This window comes from Thermobia domestica, chromosome 5 (genome assembly GCF_964235325.1).
Source record: "Thermobia domestica chromosome 5, izTheDome1.hap1.1, whole genome shotgun sequence".
In the NCBI taxonomy this organism is placed as follows: Eukaryota; Metazoa; Arthropoda; class Insecta; order Zygentoma; family Lepismatidae; genus Thermobia; species Thermobia domestica.
Window position 1 is genome coordinate 159894511 of NC_137458.1, and position 20656 is coordinate 159915166.

A 20656-nucleotide genomic window follows, 5' to 3' on the forward strand; every position below is an offset into this window, starting at 1 on the left:
GCAATGATTGAGTTGTACAAAAAGTTCGATGAAGTGCAATCACAGTTAGAAATAAATTACGAACAAGTAGAGGACGATGCATATAGGGAGGAGTTCGAAACCAGTTACTATGATGTATTAGCGCAACTAGAGGATTTTATTATTCAGCGTAGCCAAGAATCTCATTCAAACAATTCCTCGAAACATGAGAATCAGGTGTCAAATGATCAATTAAAATTGCCTCGTGTTGAATTGCCATCATTTGAAGGACGATACGAAAATTGGCTTTCATTTTCAGACAATTTTAAAGTTATGATTGATAATAACGATAACGTGTCAGTGTTGCAAAAGTTCCATTACCTTAGGAGTGCATTGAGAGGGGAAGCGTATGATTTAATAGCGAATCTGCAAGTTACAGAAGCTAATTATAAAATTGCATGGCAATTATTGAAAGACAGGTTACATATTAAATGTATCACAAAGGAAACTACATCAGAATTAAGAGAATTTATTAATACAGCTACTAGTAACTTGAATGCATTACGAGCTTTAGATTTGCAGACACCACTAGAAGAGGTTTTATTAGTTCAACATTTCGTTTCTCAATTAGACAGTAACACTAGGCGTGCGTGGGAGTTACAAATCACAGATCATTCTTTCCCTCCCTTATCAGAGTTCTTTGCTTTCTTGGAACGTAGGTGTCAAGCATTTGAAACTATAAAAAATACACCATCGCTAGGAACTAGTGTCAAGGTCAAGGGGCGATAAAAATAGACAGAGTGCTGAACCAAAACAAAAAGAAAAAACAACCAAATCATACGTGACAACAACTCAGTCTTTCTGTAACTTTTGTAAACAAAACCTAATACATCAGTTGTTTAAATGTCCTGCATTTTTAAACGCTGAAGCAAAAGAAAGACAAGACTATGTTCGAGATAATTTATTGTGTTTCAATTGTCTCAAAAAAGAATGTAAAGTAAAGACGTGCAGATCAGGTGGCTGTAAACGCTGTTCCAAAAAGCATAATACCTTGCTGCATTATGACGTAATGTCAAAATCAGATGAGAAAACCAGTGTTGCTAATTCACAATCAAGAAATTTTTCGAGTCATTCTAATACGAATAGGGAAAATATGACACAAGGTTCTTATTGCATTTTCAAGGGAAAACCAAATGTTACTGTTATGTTATCTACTGCTATAGTAAATATACGAGATGCAAATGGTTAATTACATCCATGTAGAGTATTATTAGATTCTGCCAGTCAAAGTAATTTTGTAACTGAAGATTTAGTTCAAAGGTTGCGTCTACCTAAAAATAAACACCGAGTTCCAATTCAAGGTATTAATAGTGTGATTAGTGAAACAAAGTATTGTGTAGATGTACATATAGAATCAAGAATTCGTGAATTTGCAATTGATGTAAACTGTTTAGTTTTGCTCAAAATAACAGATAACATTCCAAGTAGGCCAATAGATCATGCTGATTGGAACTTGCCGACAGACATAGTGTATGCAGATCCTAACTTTTACCAACCAGATACTATTGACATTTTGTTAGGCGCGGAAGTGTTTTTGGACACTTTGCGATCACTTAAACTAACTAGACCAGTGAATTATCCAGTAGTACAAGAGACTGAATTTGGGTACATTTTAGCGGGTAAAGTTCCTACAACAAGAGATTCTAGTATACCACAAGTGTCATTTTTTGTGCAAGAAAGTAGCCTTGATAGACAGTTACAGACATTTTGGGAGCTCGAAACTATACATTCAACAGTCATGACTCAAGAAGAAAGGCAATGTGAACGACACTTTGAGGAAAACACTACCAGAGATAGCAGTGGTCGATTCGTTGTACGTCTGCCAATTAAGCCAAACCATAAGCCATTAGGGGAATCATAATTTAGCTCTTCGTAGATTTTACCAGCTAGAAAGACGGTTGCAGCAGTGTCCAGAAATTAACGAGCAGTACTGTAACTTTATGAGGGAATATGAAGAATTAGATCATATGAAACCAGTGAAAGAAGAACATGAAGATAGTGGTATGAAATGTTATCTGCCACATCATGCAGTATTGAAACCATCCAGTACCACAACAAAGCTAAGAGTGGTTTTCGACGCTTCTGCAAAGACTTCATCAGGGGTTTCATTAAACGACATACTTATGACAGGACCAACAATCCAGCAAGATTTACATTCAATTGTCACGAGATTTCGAACCTTTCCTATTGCTTTTACGGCGGATATTCAGTCAATGTATCGAATGATTAAAGTTCATGAAGATGACATTGGAGTTCAAAGAATTCTGTGGAGATATTCATCAGTGGAACCAGTCAAGATTTATGAGTTGCAGCGGGTCACATATGGTGAAGCATCATCACCATATTTGGCGACGGCGTGTCTTCGAAGGTTACCGGAAGAAGAAAGAAGTAAATATCCTCAAGCAGCGACAGTATTGGAACGTGTTTTTTATATGGATGATGTAAGCTCAGGATGTCATAACGTTGAACAGGCGTTAAAACTTCAGAAACAACTTATTCAATTATTGCAAAGCGGTGGGTTTACTTTAAGAAAATGGTGTTCGAACGAGCCAGCATTGTTGGAAGCAGTGCCAGAAGAACATAGGGAAATTCACTTACCGTTTGAATTCGAGTCCGAGTCAGGTGTTTCAACATTGGGTTTATCGTGGAATCCTGCATCAGATAAGCTTCTCATCACCAACAAGTCAGTTAAAGAATGTCTCACGAACAACATACCAACCAAACGTCAAGTGACTTCGACCATAGCAAAAATATTTGATCCTTTAGGACTTATCAGCCCTGTAGTTACTCCGTTCAAGATTTTCTTACAACAAATGTGGATCCATAAGATCAATTGGGATGATCAAATACCATCAGAGCTCTAACAACAATGGTTAGATCTGTGTCATCATCTTCCAAGTGTTAACGAAATACAAATTGATAGATGTGTAGTATTGAAGAATTATGTTCATGTCGAGATACATGGGTTTGCTGACAGCAGTCAACTTGCGTACGGCTGTTGCATTTATGTTAAAACTGTGGACATTTCAGGCAAAACTACTGTTAAACTTTTGGGTTCTAAATCGAGAATAGCTCCTATTAAAAAGGTAACGTTACCAAGACTTGAACTTTGTGCGGCAGTACTTTTGAGCAGGTTGTATCACAAAATTATTTCAATATTAAACATTTCAGTGAATAGTACTTACTTCTGGACCGATTCAAAAATAGTGCTTGCATGGATATCATCTCCAGCTGCCAGATGGAAGGAGTTCGTGGCAAACAGGGTTGCAGAGATACAGGAGATCACATCAGTCAACCAGTGGCATCATGTGTCGTCAATGGACAATCCAGCCGACATTATTACACGGGGAATGGATCCGAAACAGTTGAAGGAAGCAGATATTTGGTGGCATGGACCCGCATGGCTTGAATCATCTGCATGGCCCGAACAATCAGAAATGGTAGACGATGTTCCAGAAGAAAGGAAAGTAACGAGCATATCTTTAGTCAGTTATGAAGGTGACATAAGCTTTCTGGAAAAATTTTCATCATTGTGGAAACTATTGCGAGTTATTTGTTTGTGTCGTCGTTTTATTTACAATTGTAAAAATTACAACGAGAAGAAAGTAGGAACTATTTCCACTACTGAAATTAGTGATACTTTACAACAATACATTAAGCTAATCCAGCAGGTTAGTTATTCGCAAGAATTCAAGGACTTAGCTTCATCAGACCAAGTTTCATCCCAAAGTGAACTTAAATCTTTGTATCCATTTATAGATAATGAACAGTTGCTACGAGTGGGAGGACGACTAAAAAACTCCGACTTATCGTATGATAGCCGACATCAGATCATCTTACCACCTAAAGAGCATCTCACCAAATTGATAATTGAAGCGGAACATAGAAGATTGTTACATGCTGGACCGCAGTTATTGATTTCATCATTGAGGCAAAAATATTGGATCCCACGAGCTAAACAAGTCGTTCGATCTATCATTCATCAGTGTCTAGTTTGTTTTAAATTGAAAGCGTCAGCCTCAGAACAACTCATGGGTCAATTACCATCAGCACGAGTACAGCCAGCTCGAGCTTTTATTCACGTAGGGGTGGATTTCGCCGGTCCCCTAATGATTAAGCAAGGAACTAGATCTCGTAAAGTGACAAAGGCGTATGTTGCAATATTCGTGTGCTTAGCAACCAAAGCGATTCATATGGAGTTAGTGAGTGATTTGAGTAGCCAAGCATTTTTAGCAGCTCTTCGAAGATTTGTATCCAGAAGAGGCAAATTTTCGAACATCTATAGTGACAACGGAACCAATTTCATTGGAACTCAGCGAGAACTTAAGGAGCTTCAACAACTACTCAGTTCACAACAATTTCAAAACTCAATTCAAGATGTTGCAATGCAAGAAGGATTTACATGGCATTTCATTCCACCCAGAGCAAGTCATTTTGCAGGCATTTGGGAAAGTGCAGTGAAGTCATTTAAGTTTCATTTAAGAAGAATAGTAGGTTGCACAATTTTGACATTTGAAGAACTCAACACAGTTATAACACAAATAGAAGCCTGTTTGAATTCAAGACCAATCACCGTTCTATCCAGTGATCCTGATGATCCTTCATTTTTGTCGCCAGGACATTTCCTTATTGGTGAACCTTTGATAAGCACTCCGGAACCAAATCTAGTGGACATTCCGACCAACCGATTATCAAGATGGAATCACCTTCAGAAGATAAAGCAGCATTTTTGGAAAAGATGGTCTCAGGATTATCTACATGAACTCCAGCAGAGAAGAAAATGGACAACAAAACAACCTAACATTTCTATTGGAGATGTGGTTCTAATCAAAGAAGACAACTGTCCTCCATTGTCATGGAAATTAGGTGTTATTCAACAAGTGTTTCCGGGAAAAGATGGACTAGTGAGAGTAGTGAGTGTAAAGTGTAAGACAGGGACTGTTAAGAGACCGATTACTAAAATTGTACCTTTACCTAAACGTGATCATGTGGATTGTGTGTAAGTTGATTGACTTGGTTCAATCAAGAGAGGGGAGAATGTAGAGACTTTTATAGTGAGTTTGTATCATTGCCATTACATTTGCATAACGTTTCTCTTTTGTTTTAAAAAACAGTATGTGTGTGTGAGTGTGAGCAAGTTGAGCACCAAGAGATCCATACAAGACGGTCCTCCGGAATTCGTAAAAAGACAATATAACAGTAAGTTGTAAGTGTTTCAGTTGTTGTGTAGTTAGTGCAAATAAACATTTATTCATTTATCATAATTAATCTGTTTTGTGAACATTTATTCATCAAAAGACAGAAACAACATAAAATTCAATATGAAAATACTCTACTTAGGAGGGGATTGAATTACTTGTGGAGGGATGGAGAACTTCATTATCTTATTATTAAAAAGCCATCGACCTAACTAAATGTAACGAACCCACAAATTATACAGCATGGCACTCTCTTTTGCGCTGCTTCAACTAATTAAGAATAATATGCCAAAGGTGATTGGTTATATTCCTACATGGGAGGGGAAGGCGGGAGGGAAAGCGTTTTCCATTTATTTCAAATTTCATACCTTCTCAAAGATGCAACTAATCGGCTAAACTCTTTTGCAAGTTATTGGGAGTGCATATGTTTAGTGACCCGTCCCAATCAGAAAGAACTTCCTCTTAGAGAAAGTGAAAAAGGAAGCCGGGAAAACTCCAACCCAGACGTGTTCCAGTATCATAAATAAAAGAAAAATGTTGCTTTTCCAAAAAAGTAAGAGGAACCATTGCTCGTTGAAAATGTTATTGTGAAACACTGTTTTGTTATCTATGAAATTATCGGGAAAGTTGAAAGGCTCAGTGGAAAAAGGACTACATTTGTTAAGGAAGAGATCTTTCGAAAAGAATTCTTGGCCATACGACCGACCCTGTATGAGTGTTATTGCTTATGAACGTTTTCTAGGATTTCCACCAGAAAGCAGTTTATTGTGGACAGAAAAAAAGAATAATTTCAAGTACAGTCTGAAGCTGTTCTGTTTGACGGTTACCAGGTCTAGACTCATGATAGATACACTTGTGAGGAAAAGACTTTTTTGTCTACTGTAATATAGGCCTATAGCAGAACCGAGAATAATTCCTGTCCGTTATGAAGAGGTTATTGAAACGTTTGGGGGAAAAAGGACTGTCCGCGTCCGTATCTGAGAGTGTCCGTAAAAGGGAGGGTTTTGTTCTATAAGAGAACATATATTTTTGCCGGGACAAAAAAATCTGTCCGTATTATAGAGGTGTCCGTTAAGGGAGGTTTCACTGTATTATTATTTTTGTTATATTAGAAGTACAATCAAATATTACTACATTAATTATTAATTAGCTGAACTGAGCTGAAAATTAAATCTTGATCTCGAAAGACTAACTATTAAGTTTATGCGTTCTGTACCTTTCTAATGTAATAAATGCTGGAATTGGTTTCAAGGATGTTTCTGAGTGAATACTTTCTTCAAAATAATATTAAAAATTATAGAAAGATTCTCGAGACGAGTCGAGATTATTTACGAACAGTTTTGACTCGACTCGAAAATTCGGGTCGAGAAATACTTTTGTCTCGACTCGTCTCGAATTTTACAAAGGGTGTCTCGATTCATGCGCATCTCTACCTATTTGTGTAAAACTATTGTGAAGCAATCTCGATTATGTCTAGTAAATTTTCTAAACTGAATATTCAATGTGCTCGCTCCAAATTGAAATTTTATTGAGGTTTTGTTTTATTTATTGATGATATATAAGTATCAATTATAGAATAGAATAGAATAGAAAGAATAGTCTATGTCATTAAGTCTGTATACAAACAATAGACAACTTCAAATGAAGATATAAAAGCAAATTCCTTTTTTTTACCTATACCAATATACGTTTATCGTCCTGAAACTCCTTAACATTATAATAGGGTATAGGAACTAATCAATCACACACTTTATTTCTGAATTGAGTAATAGGTAAATTTTGCGTGTCTAGTGGTAACCTGTTAATGAATTTTATACTTTGCATTGTATAGCTACTTTTTATTTTTGATAATCTCCTATACGATTTATCTTGTTTAGCAGATCATGCAGGCACGAAGCCAAGGGGAGGGTCCGGGGGGTCCGGACCCACCTTCGAAATCAGAAATAAAATCAAATGAAGGAAGGATGAAACAAAAAGAAATGAGAAAAAAAGAATTAACGTTAAAAATAAAACGCTACAGCAAGCGTTTGGTTATCTTTCTTATGAGAAGCTTTGTGCGGAGGAAAGGGGGAGGATCAAGTTATAAATGAATATTATTGTAACAGAGCATTCCGAGTTCCATCTAGCTCCATGCTAATCCTATGCATGCAAATAACGATCGATAAACCTGTTCGATCAGATAGACTCTAAGCGGGGCAAGACTTAAGAAATGCCCCCAATCATCAATAATACGAGTCTGGTAACATAGATTCCAGTTACACTTGTTAAAGAGATTTTCAATTTCGCGGTAACATTAATCCATTTTATAGGATGTCTTTACTTCCGAAATAGATTTCGTTGCTATCCTTGACGGCATTAAATGAAGATAAGGAAAAGAAGAAGAAAGAAGACAAGAAGAACCGAGTTCGAATGGCCTCGGAAGACTATATCTTTTTCAATACTTTTTTAAAAAATATTCTTTTACTCGAGACTTCTTCATAGTTTGTTATTAAAATACTTACTAACGTATCGTCATTTTATTGTCCTAACAAACCAATATGGATATGTCGCCAGTAAAATAGTTTACATTGATATCGAGTCCCTGGTGTGCAACCACTGTATTTCATGTGCCCCCTTCCTCCCAATTACGAAATTCTAGCTAAACGAAATGTCCTCCCATCTCGCCTAATCCCATCTTGCCTAATGATTTCTCAGCCACTGATATCTCCAAGATAAGAATGTCCGCCATTTTAGGCGAGATGAGAATTCCCATCTTGCCTAGTCCCATCTCGCCTAAAATGGCGGTAAGATGCAATGAGGGAATTTCTGCACTAAAGAGGGACTTCCTATACTAGCATTTTAACCACCAACACTGAGAAATTGTAAAATCATACGCAGATTTCAGAAAAGAAATACTCTATGTATTAATCATCTGTACGTAAGAAAATCAATAACCTAGTTTCAGTATATTTCAATCAATATTGGATATTTCTGTTTTCTATACTGTTAACTTCGCACCGCGTATATACTGCAAATAAGTCACAGCCATGTTTAGAACAATCTCATAAACAGTACCTGCTACTTTCGTATATCTACAGCACAATTTATTAAAAGTATATAGGGCATTTCAAAACAACACCGACAATGTTTGGAAGCTTGTTCCTGACACTAAGATAAGACAAAAGTATAGAAAAGCCTGCATGCACAAATCCTTTCTGGCGCTATGATCAGCTGAAAATCTGTCGGAAAAATGTGAAAACATCCATAACTCGAGAATAAAATGTCGGATCGAAGTCTAGTAACAGGAAAAGTTCATTAATTTTAGTCGTAAATTACATTAATGCACAATTCAATGTGGTGCAGGGGCGGCGCAAGAGTGATTATAGAAACTGAAGAATTTTTTGGATATTTTATCAAAAGTTGATTGTTTAAAATCGGTTAAAATCAAGTATACATTACGTCAACGAACAAAAATCGTGCAATATTATCCAACTTAGAAGAACGCTGTTAGAATTCATAAAAAGAGAAACACATGTTTGATTAATCTAGTTCGCCTTAGAGCAGAATAAATTTTCCGAGGGCTACTGCCTTTCCGGTAGACATATTCTCTGAGTTCATGACTTACCTTTTTTGGAATATGCTGAAATATGTATGTTGCATGGAAGAGCACATCTTCTGTAAATGTAATTATTAAGAATTTACGTAACCTGAGTTACCTGCCCCTACTTTTTTTTTTTTTTTTTTTTTTTACCTGGCTATGAGCCTCTTTACTCAGTCATTGTATAATTATTTTCTCCGTTCCTCCAAATGGAAAATTGTCTGAACTATTTCTTGTCCATAATATGACTAATAATACTAAAAGACTCACAAATGGAATTTAGTTCGAACCTTTAGCATTTCTTATAATCAACCTACAACTGTAGTTTTCAGCCTTCAAAAATTAAGCCCCACAGACTCTTTTTCCTTTACAAATAATAGCAACATAATAAAACATATTAAAAACGGTGACCCATCGACAAACTGTAAGCAACCTCTGTAAAATGAAATGAAATATTTCAGTTTAACGATCCATGACTATGCTTTTTAGACTAAGCGAGACAATAATTAAGGCAAATGAATGATGATGGAAAATATGGGAGAATGAACATATGGAAGGAAATTGGAGTATCCCGAGAAAAGTCACAGATACGATAATGATATCCACCAAAAAGTTGCTTATCTGGGGATCGAATCAGCGACCCCACATACCAGAGACAAACTGTTTACCACTGAGTCACCATGCCCCCCCCCCCTCTCCTCCACAAATTCCTCATAGACGCAGGCAACCAGTTAAGAATAACTGATGTAGAAAAACATACTTACCATTTCCGAACGAAGGAAACTCTACTAGTTCCACATTTTGATCGTTTGTATTTCTTGTATATTGGTTTACACACATATTTACTAGACCGATACATCTGTCAGAATCATAGTGCTTCCTCGAAAGTAGGGGCACCATGGCTTACTAGGGAAGTACATGAAGTGGTACGCGGGGATCTGCAAGTGTTATATATCGTTCGAAAGGTCACACTGTGTATATCTCACATGTGAAATATCTCGCTTGAATGGAGCTTGTAGGGGGCGTGGCGACCATTTGAAGATCAGAAGAGGGCACGCTCCGAAATACCAGAAAACGTGGACAAAATAGAAAGCTATGATGTAATTGTTTTGAGACTTAGTATATATAGGTTTAAAAGGTAGCTGAATATGAATCTAACATCAAATGTTATGAATCAAAATAACGGATCCAATATGGCGGACACAAATTACAGAAAAAAGGTATGGATCTAAAGTTGGGTAAGAGACACTTGACGTCGCAATGTATGAATCGGATACCTAAAAGTGTAAAATTCAAATTGGCGAATCCAATATGGTGGACAAAATGCAAAACACTGCTATGGAACTGAAATTTGGTAGATATTTTCGTAGTCGCTGAGTACGAATTGAATGTAAAAAGTGCAAAATGGAATATGTCGGATCCAATGTGGAGGACGAAAAATGAAAAAAAAATGTACAGAACGGACATATGTTATTCTTAGACATATACTAGAAAAATACCGATAGTACATAAGGGGCAAATAGGGGCAGATGATCTTTTACAATAAACAGGGAGCATGTTTTGCTATACAATCATGCTGAAATTGAGACACAGAATGCAGGGCAGGTTTTGTAGCGGATATGAAAGTTTTATGATATGAACAGATTGCAATCATAGACAATAATTATTTTACTACCAACTCCCTCCCCCGCCGCCGAAGAGATACGCGGGGATCGACAGGTGTTATATATAGTTGAAAAGCTCACATCGACTATACTTTACATCTGTAATATCTCACAAGATGGCGTCTGTAGGGTACGTTGTGACTATTGGCAGATACCATCTGAAGATCTGAACAGTGACAGTGAAAAGTGCGAATATAAACATCGTTATGCTTCCATAACTGTCTTTCCGGTTTCACATTACGCCGTGCACACTTGTGAGAAATATGTATGACAAATGTCCACTTTCCGTAGTAGGGATGGTACTGACATCGAGAGTAGTTTCGATCTTGTCTCGATCTTGTCTCTAATTCGATACCGTGATGTGCTTTTCTAAATCGAGATGGAGCCCAGGTTCGTCTCGATACATATACGTGCATTCTGTAGTTTTGCACATTTTTTCCGCCATATGGGATGCACATTTTGCAATTTTAGCATTGGATTCGTACACCGCGACCACGAAAATCTTTATCTACTTGTTTTGAGTTCCATAGCAGTGTTTAGCATTTTGTCCGCCATATTGGATCCGTCATTTTGAATTCTACACTTTTTGGTGTCCGATTCATTCATAGCGACGTCGAATGCATCTATATACCCAATTTTAGATCCATACCTTGTTTTTTTTTAGTAATTTGTGTCCGCCATGTTGGATCCGCCATTTTGATTTGTAAACATTTAATGTTAGATTCATATTCAGCTACCTTTCAAACCTATATATACCGCATCTCAAAACAATTACATCATAGTTTCCTATTTTGTCCATGTTTTCTGGTGTTTCGGAGCGTACCTTGTTCTGATTTTCAAATGGTCGCCTCGCCCCCTACAGGCCCTATTCGAGAGAGGTATTTCATATGTGAGGTATACTCGGTGTGACCTTTCCAATGATATATAACACTTGCAGATCCCCGCGTACCACTTCATGTACTTCCCTAGTTAGTGATACAGCGCTTACTTCTGCTGCGAGATGGACCTCGCTCGATACCAGACTACAAATGTTCGTGGCGGATACCATTATATCCGTAAGTTTTCTCGAGATTATCTTGTTTTCTCCTAAATTATCATTTCCCGAATTATTTCTCACAATTAGCTTCCATCTATTACCTGTCTCTATTATTGCATCGGATTTGAGTTTAGCATCCCTTCGTTAGCAAAGTTATATGAGACATGGAGCTTCGGATTAATCTGAGATCCAAATAATTTGCGCTCCCGCCGGGAATCAGAGCCAGCCTCCCATGTCAAAGTCGTGTACTCTACCTACGTAGCAATGAGTGATCTCTCTGTCTTTATTAGCCTAGAAGGCATAACATTTAAACATTATAGACTTCATAAATAATTTCAGTTCGTCCTCGATGACCAATTCTGTACTGAAACAAGGTAAATCAATCAAATATTTGTATCTTTCCTTTTTCGAATTCTAACGATGTTCTTGTAACCTGGACCACGCTCTAAGCCTTTTGTTAGTTGAGACATTGTATTTAATTGTAGTTAATTTGTCTCAGTCAACATTTGATAAAATATCCCAGGAATTTTTTTGATTTCTTTGGGGTGATCCTTGCGCCACTCCTGTACCACATCGATTTGTGCATTAATGGAAGCTACGACTAAAAGTAAGAGATTCTCTTTCCTCCGACTTCGATCCGACATTTTGTTCTCGATTTATGGCTGTTTTCTGCATTTTTCCGACAGATTTTCGACTGGTCATAGCGCAGAAAGAAAGCATTTGTGCACCCTGGTTGGTCTATACCTTTTGTCTTATCTTGGTGTCAGGAATCAGCTCCCAAACATTGTCTGTGTTGGTTTGAAATACCCTATATATTTTTATCCTGTTTCTGATTAACTTCTGTCTGCCAATCACTTTCCAGTATACCCAAAACAAACCAAAAGTGAACTAAAGTCACTAAATCGCCTTCCCCCTTATGCTTTCTTGTTGTATAGTACTTATTATATATTTATGTTGTAGTCGACAGAGATTAAACAATATTGATTGAAATATCTGGTTAAAATGCTAGTACAGGAATTAACCTCTTTAGTGCAGAAATTCCCTCCTTGCATCTTACCATCATTTTAGGCGAGATGGGATTAGGCAAGATGAGAATTCTCATCTCGTCTAAACTGGCGGATATTCTTATCTTGGAGACTTCAGTGACTGATAAATCGTTAGGCAAGGTGGGATTAGGTAAGATGGGATGGAATCTTAAACGAACCATTATATTTTGCCATTAAAATAGTTTAGAATGATCGAGCCCCTGGTGTGATAACCACAATATTTCGTCATGGACCCCATATTACGAAATCCTGGCTACGTGCCTGGATCTTGTATTATATGGGTGAATATCTTGTCTAAGTTGCATATCTGACATAGTTTGTTTTAGTGTTTATGTAGTTATTTTAAAACATTTCAGATTCAAAGCTGTGATGATCGCCCTTTTAAAAGCAGGAGGGCTTTCCGCGGATGACGGATATATTGCCATGAGATATGCTGTGTTGCAAGGATGGCTATCGACAGTCAAGTACTTTGAGAGTGTCAAAGTCAGTGTCGTTGATGTTAAAGGACCAGGTATATACTACAATTTACTTTTACATAATTAAGAGATTTACGACTATCCGGCTTCCATATAATCCGACCTAGTTCCTCCCTCCCCCCAAAAAATCTCCCTAATAAAATGAGATACAAATTTTTGAACGATTTACTTGGCTATTAACGCATTCATAATAACGGAACTTTGGCAAGAGAAGCAGTCACCTACCAAGAACTTTTTCAAACACTAAAAACTTATTTGAAATAAAAGGTAAAATCTTAGCCCTTCTCTTTAACATTTGTAGAATAATTTACCAATGGACTAAGTTTGTATGCTTTTTTCTGAAAAAATGAAATGAGATCTTTCAGTTTAACGTCCCACGATTATGCCCTTTAGGCTAATGGAGACGATAATTAAAGCAAATGAATGATGATGGAAGAATTTGTGGAATGAGAAAGTGAGAGGAAACGAGAGTATCCCACGGCCAAGATGTTGTCTACCATAAACTTACTTGGCCGGGGATCGAGCCAGGAACCCCACGCATCAGAAGTAAGCGCTCTACCACTTTTTTATTGCAACTTAATGTCAGTACAAGTCAGTAAAAAAATAAGGAAGGTGATAAAATTGACAGGTACAGGAAGAGGTGCATTAAGCACATAGTACTCTAAACAAATTTGCAAATAACCTATTGCGCATGGCAAAAGTAATTTGGTTTTGGTATGAACAAGTTTCTGAGATTCTGCTAACAAATATATAACAGTGTTGTTAATCAATCAATTAACAGCTTGACATTTAGTTCTCGAAAAAAAGTAAAGTAGGGAAAAAGAATTGTCTATTGAAATAGCGGTAGGAGTAGTGTGGCACATGTGGGCCATATAGCGACAAAACTGGAGCCACGCCACTGTTGCTTCACTAGATTCTGTAAGACGATGTTAAATAGTGTCTTTACATTGCAAGAAGCACAAAGATCGGAGTCACAGAATCCAAGTGAATGTCGTCGGGCTACAGTATCAACAATTTAATGCACCACAATAAACCCCACGGATCTTGGACGATAAGTTAAATAAGGAGCATGTAAAACACGTCAGATACGTTGCCAATTATGATGGGATGCTTAGCAACGATATTAGGAATAAGAGTACAAGATTGGCGAAGTACCGAATACAGTTTTTTTGACAGAAGGCACTTCGTCTAAGCCATTATTCAACAGTCGATAACAAGCCTCATACAGAACCGATGTCAGGTATATTGAGGTAGGTGATGTCTAAGATAGAAAAGTGGTGCTAATCCAACACGGTGTAATAAGTTCATGAGGGGCTGAGTTTTAGGATGATCAGGATGCTCGTGGAGTAAACGTAAACATCCTTGGAGAAATAGTTCTTTAGTCTGCAATTCGAAATCTTCCAAAATTCTTCCATCGTTGTGGAAATCGTTGCACAAGATTTGGTAGGAAACATGAAATAATCATAGGTTTCCATAGAAAATTACCCACAATTGTCTTAACTTTTGCAAGATTGCAGTTAGAAAAAGGCAGTACTTGGACAATATAATATAATTGAGATAACCATACAAACGCACAAATTCTAGGCGAGATAAGAGGCTAAGGATGTTGGTTAAGAACATAAGTTATCCGATTGACAGCAAGACCAACATTATTAATAATGTCAAGAAATGTCAAATGTCAAATTATGAATGTCAATCACACGACAACTGAAAGTCATTCCCCAGATTTTAACTGTAGCTGACCAATGGAAGTAGTATTAATAATGGTTGACTTTCCCAGAGGCAGTACGTATGTTTTATTAGGATTAAGCTTGGCTCCGGATACTGGTTCGTAGTGAATTGTGTGCTTTATTAAAACGTTTAAGTCAGTGTGACCAGTAGTAAAAGATCCATACTCCATAAATGAGTAAATTTGTACAGAAGTATTATATATAGTGACACCATGAAGGGCATGTCAGACATTATATAGAAATGGCCCTAAACTTAGAATAAAAATTCACTGCTCAACGGACTGTCCTGGAGATGTCCATTAATTTTGAGTTTAATTGTTCAGTTACAATATAACAGCTTAATCCAATTACAGAAGGTATCTCCAAATCCATAGGCTTGAAGACAACAAAATAAATATGTATGGTTCACTCGATCAAAAGCATTAAAATAGTCCTAGGTAACTAAGGCCGCGTCACATTGGTCAATATCTTGATAGTAGGTGATGACGTCGCGTATAGCAGCAAGATATTTTGAGCACGTTTATTTGGTAGGCCACCATGTTGTATAGGCCCAACAAGATGGGCAATAACAGTTCGTAATCGGGCACTAATACATCAACTAATAATTTTATAATCGCAGGTTAGTAAAGATATAGGTCCGCCACTGTACGAGGATGAGGCTTTTTCGGAATCAACACAATGACAGCAGTCCGAGAGGATTCTCCCAAAATAACTACTTGCAGTACATATTAATTCACCCATTCAGTAAGCATGAGCTCCATTAAGTGGAAAAAGGTCTTATATAAATCTATACCTAGTCCATCTTCGTCAGGCGTGTTAGAATCCGTAGATGTGAGGACGGCTTGCTTCACTTCCTCCTGAGAAAATGGTTGAGTGAGCTCTTGTTCTTCCGCCGTTAATCTATGCGGCAGATGAGCAAACTAGTCGATGGGTGGTGCTGCAACGACATCTTTCAAATTGAATAATTGTTGGTAGCATCAAAGAATGATAGCTTGTATAACAGAAAACTTAGTGACGGATCCTTCATTTCAATAAGTTGAGACCTAGAGCGCTGACGCTCATGCAATACTTGATAGACAGACACACACTCACCGAAATCCATAGATAGAGTTTTACTACGAATACGAATTCCCGCTCGTTGACGATGATGGATTTGTAATAGTTTTGCCTTTACCTCTTTAATAGATGCTACTCGTTTGCCCCCTTGAAGAGTCAGAGCATATAAATTATGTAGTATACCACGATAAAAGTTATACATTTGTTTGAAACCCTGCACATTATTTTTATAGTAGGAACTAGAGATATAACGAAGAGTGCTGATAGCATTGTATTACCAATAGTCAGCAATAGTTGTACGAGGAGAACACTGCTAAACTAGGCGGTGCCAGGTGTCTGTAAACTCTTGTATACACGACTCCAAAAGTGCATTACCACCTGCTATTCTCCTTTTCCTGCAATAGCAGGCAACCCAAAAAGCTCGGCGGTTTGGTTGGTTGTGAATTCGAAAGGCGTTGGACCAAACCTCAATTTTGTAACAAATATATCAGTGTGGCAAACTGCAAATAAAAGAATAAAACAAATGGTTAAGAATGACAATTTTATTATCGTGACGGAATTAAATGACATCAAAAGTTAAAAAATTATCTTACTTAAGCAGTTCAAACAAGATCTATGGCAAGAAAGAGATACCAAAGGAAAGCATTTCTCTACTCCCCCCTAACAAGTATCTCATAAAAAAGAAAAAGTTACATAATGTAAACGTTCAATATAAAAGCCCCACCCAAAATTTATAAAGTTGACACCCGAAAAACAAGAACAACTGAACCGAAGTAAATAAAATTCTGCATAGATATTGCAGACGTAAAATGAGGAAATACGGTTTCGTATTTTCCTAAAAAAAAACGGTTCGAGGGGCACGGACCCTTCCAAACATTTGATCACGAAATATCAAAATTGCTAGTAACAGTATGTCAGGTGTATGTAAAGGACATGAAGAATTGCAACATAACTTTACGTATGGACAATACACAAAAATTAACAAATACGTTTTTTTTTTAATTTTTTCCGGAAAAACGATTTTAGGGGGCAAAACCTCCCACCCAAAATTTTGAAACTTAACGCCCGAGAGGCAAAAAGAAATGAACCGATGGGTATGAAATTTTGCACAGATATTTTAGACGTAAAATGAGGGAATACCTGTTTCGTAATTTCCTGGAAAAAACGGCTGGGTGAGGCATGGGCCCCTCCAAACCTTTGATCATGAAATATCAAAAGTGCTAGTAACAGTATGTCAGATGTATGTAAATGACATTAAGAATTGCAATATAACTTTCTGTATGGACAATACGAAAAAAATAAACGAATACGGGTTTTTTATGTTCTGCAGAAAAGGGGTTTTAGGGGGCAAAAGCCCCCACCCAAAATTTTGAATGTTGTTGATCGAAAGGCAAGAAGAAGTGGACCGAAGTGAATGAAATTGTGCACAGATATTGTACATGTAAAATGAGGGAATGCTGGTTTCGTATTTTCCTGAAAAAAAAAAACGGCTGGGTGGGGCACGGACCCTTCCAAACTTTTCGTCATGAAATATCAAAAGTGCTAGTAACAATGTGTCAGATGTGTATAAAGGACACGAAGAATTGCGACATATCTTGGTGTACGGACAATACGCAAAAAATAAAGGAATACCTTTTTCTATTTTCTGCGGAAAAACTGTTTTAGGAAACAATAGAACCCACACAAAATTTTCAAAGTTCGCGCCCGAAAGGTAAGAAGATGTGAACCGAAGTGAACGAAATTTTGCACAGATATTGTAAACATAAAATGACGGAATACAGGGTTCGTATTTTCCTGAAAAAAAGGGTTGGGTGGGGCACGGACCTCTCCAAACCTTTGATCACGAAATATCAAAAGTGCTACTAAGAGTATGTCAGATGTGTCTAGAGGACATGAAAAATTGCAACGAAACTTTGTCTACAAATAATAGTATAAAAATAAACGAATACGTTTTTTTAATTTTCGGGGGAAAATGGTTTTTGTGGGCAAGAGCCCTCGTCCAAGATTTTGGAATTTGACCCAAAAGGCAAGAAGAAGTGGACCGAAGTGAATGAAATGTGCACAAATATTATAGTGGTAAGACGAGGGAATACGTGTTTCGTATTTTCTTGAAAGAATAAAAAACTGTTGAATGGACCATGGCGTTAAGTAGCGAGAGGAGTGGACCGAAGCGAACAAAATTGTATGTAGATATTGGATATGTAATATATGGCTTTCGTGTTTCACAAGTGTCTTGTCTCCATCCGATTTTTTCAATTTGGCAGATCGAGTACAAGAAAAACAGTATAGCGTATTTTATAGTATTTCAGGAAGCAGCTTTAACGCTTACAAAGTTTTTGCGCATAAACAAGAACACGTATTGATTTATGTTCAGTTTGCTGTTGATCAGCCAAATTTGAAGCAAAACGGATAGAGGCACTTGAGAAACACGAAATGCCCTATTTTACATAGGGACTATATAATATCTACACACAATTTCACTTGCTTCAATCCACTCCTTCCTGCGCTATTACGGTAATATTTACTCTTTCAGATGGGGAATAGGCCCCAACATTGTTTCTCCGCAAATATTAAAACACGTTTAACTTATTGGTTTGCAAATTGTCCCTATACGAAGCTTCGTTGCTATTCTCCATATTCTTTACGAACTTCTGACGTATGCTTATTTGCACTTTTGATATTTCGTAATCAACGGTTCAAAAGGTTCGTGACTTACTCAACGGTTTTTAATAGGAAAATACGATACCTAATTGTCTCATTTTACGTCTACAATATCTGTGCATAATTTCATTCACTTCTGTTCACTTCTTCTTGCCTTTTGGGCCCCAAATTTCAAAAATTTTTGGAGGGGGCTTTTGTCCCCTAAAACCGCTTTTCCGCACAAAATAAAAAACATATTCGTTTATTTTTTGCGTATTGTCCCTACAAAATATATCGTTCAAATTCTTCATGTCCTTCAAGTACTCTGACATACTGTTATTAGCACTTTTGATATTTCACGATCTAAGTTTTGGAGGGGTCTGGGTCCCACCTATGCGTTTTTTCTTCTTCAGGAAAATAAGAAACTCGTATTCCCTCATTTTATGTCTACAATATCTGCACAATTTCATTCACTTCGGATTACTTCCTCTGGCCTTTCGGGCCTCAACTTCCAAAATTTTGGGTGGTTGCGTTTGCCCCCTAAAACCGTATTTCCGCAGAAAATAAAAAAAACTTGTTTTGCCATATTTGTAGGCTCACTTTGATCCACTTGCGGTGACGCACAAAAAGTGAGAATAGGCGCACAAAATGGCACAAAACTATGCAAAAAACCATCCCGAAATTCGTTGGTTGCAGAACAAGTTAATGACGCCGGTGCTCACGACATTTGACGCTGTCTCGTTATAAACATCTACAGTCGTTTCGCTATCGAGACGACACGAGATGCACTAAAAGTACCCCTCGAGATGCACTAAAAGTACAAGACAAAATGCAACCCTGTCATGAGCACCACTAAAAGTATTCCACATTACCGTTTACATTTTTCATGGTTGCTCTTTCCAGTATAATCAGATGATGATTTCAAAACGAGTTAAAACGAGCTGAACGAGGGAGCTATTTGTCAAACTCGGCTCGACACGAAACTCGACATCAATTTATGGAGCTAAAAATAAAAAGAACGTGTCATTGCATTATTTAAATCTCTTTTATGGAAGGAAGGACTTTCTACATATGGGAAACTAGCAGCGTTCACCCCGCTTCGCTGCGGTCACCCCGGAACGCAATAAACTTTGTTACTTAGATAATTTTTACTTTTTCGCTTTCAAGTGATATGATAAAAACCATAGAAGATTGCACTAATGTTAACATTATATCGCCTGTCATTTATGTTAACCCGCCCCGCTTCGCTGCGGTCACCCCAACCCGCCCCGCTTCGCTGCGGTCATCCCGGAACGCAATAAACTTTGTTACTTAGATAATTTTTACTTTTTCGCTTTCAAGTGATTTATAGCGCCTGTCAGTTATGTTAACCCGCCGAGTCACAGGGTCATGCGGGTTGCATATAAATACGTTTATTTTTATACCTATGATGAACTAATAACAAAGGATTTGTACGTATGGACACCTGAATGGTCAATTATCTCAAGACACTGGTAATTGAAAATTAAAGTGATATGATAAAAAACATCTAGGGTCCACATCCTAACAACCCCCCAAAAATGAAAGAAATCGGTTCAGCCGTATTAGCGTGATGAGCGGACAAAGGATTTTTTGTACGTATTGACACCTGATTGGTCAATTATCTCAAGACACTGGTAATTGAAAATTAAAGTGATATGATAAAAACCATCTAGGGTCCAAATCCTAACAACCCCCCAAAAATGAAAGAAATCGGTTCAGCCGTATTAGCGTGATGAGCGGACAAAGGATTTTGTGCGTTCTCTTTTATATATATAGATTGATAGTGGGTTGATTTGTAAAAAATAATCGAAAGCGATCGATGTTAGTTGAGAAACAAATTGAGAAACAAAATACAGTGCTTCGCATTATATATCCACTGCTTTCTATTATAATAATTGCTAAAGCTTGTGTTTAGCGTTCAGAGCACAAGGAAATTAAATTGTGGGAAAAAGAGATATACAATTTGTACAGTAAGCTTAATTACATGGAAATTTTAAGTTTCGGTACGCTTAATTATATGAGAAATTTTATACTTTTTTCATTTACGTTGGTCTCCTTTACCTTGATTTTGGATTTCAAATTTTAATCCTTTTTCCATTGAAAAGTATCTATAATTCAACAAGGTAATAATTATCTATTATAATTATAATAATTATCTATGTAATTGAATTCATTGTAATTTGGTCCATGAGAA

The 20656-nt window shown here is 37.1% G+C and overlaps 1 protein-coding gene across 1 annotated transcript in view; it reads left to right on the forward strand.

Moving 5' to 3' along the window:
* Nucleotides 1-20656, forward strand: part of LOC145686207 (transient receptor potential cation channel subfamily A member 1-like) — a 176832-nt gene that overhangs the window by 128024 nt on the left and 28152 nt on the right. Inside the window, exon 4 of the mRNA XM_081759257.1 lies at nt 12896-13050. Within this exon, the coding sequence (XP_081615383.1) occupies nt 12896-13050 (155 nt within the window). The remainder of the gene's footprint in view (nt 1-12895; nt 13051-20656) is intronic.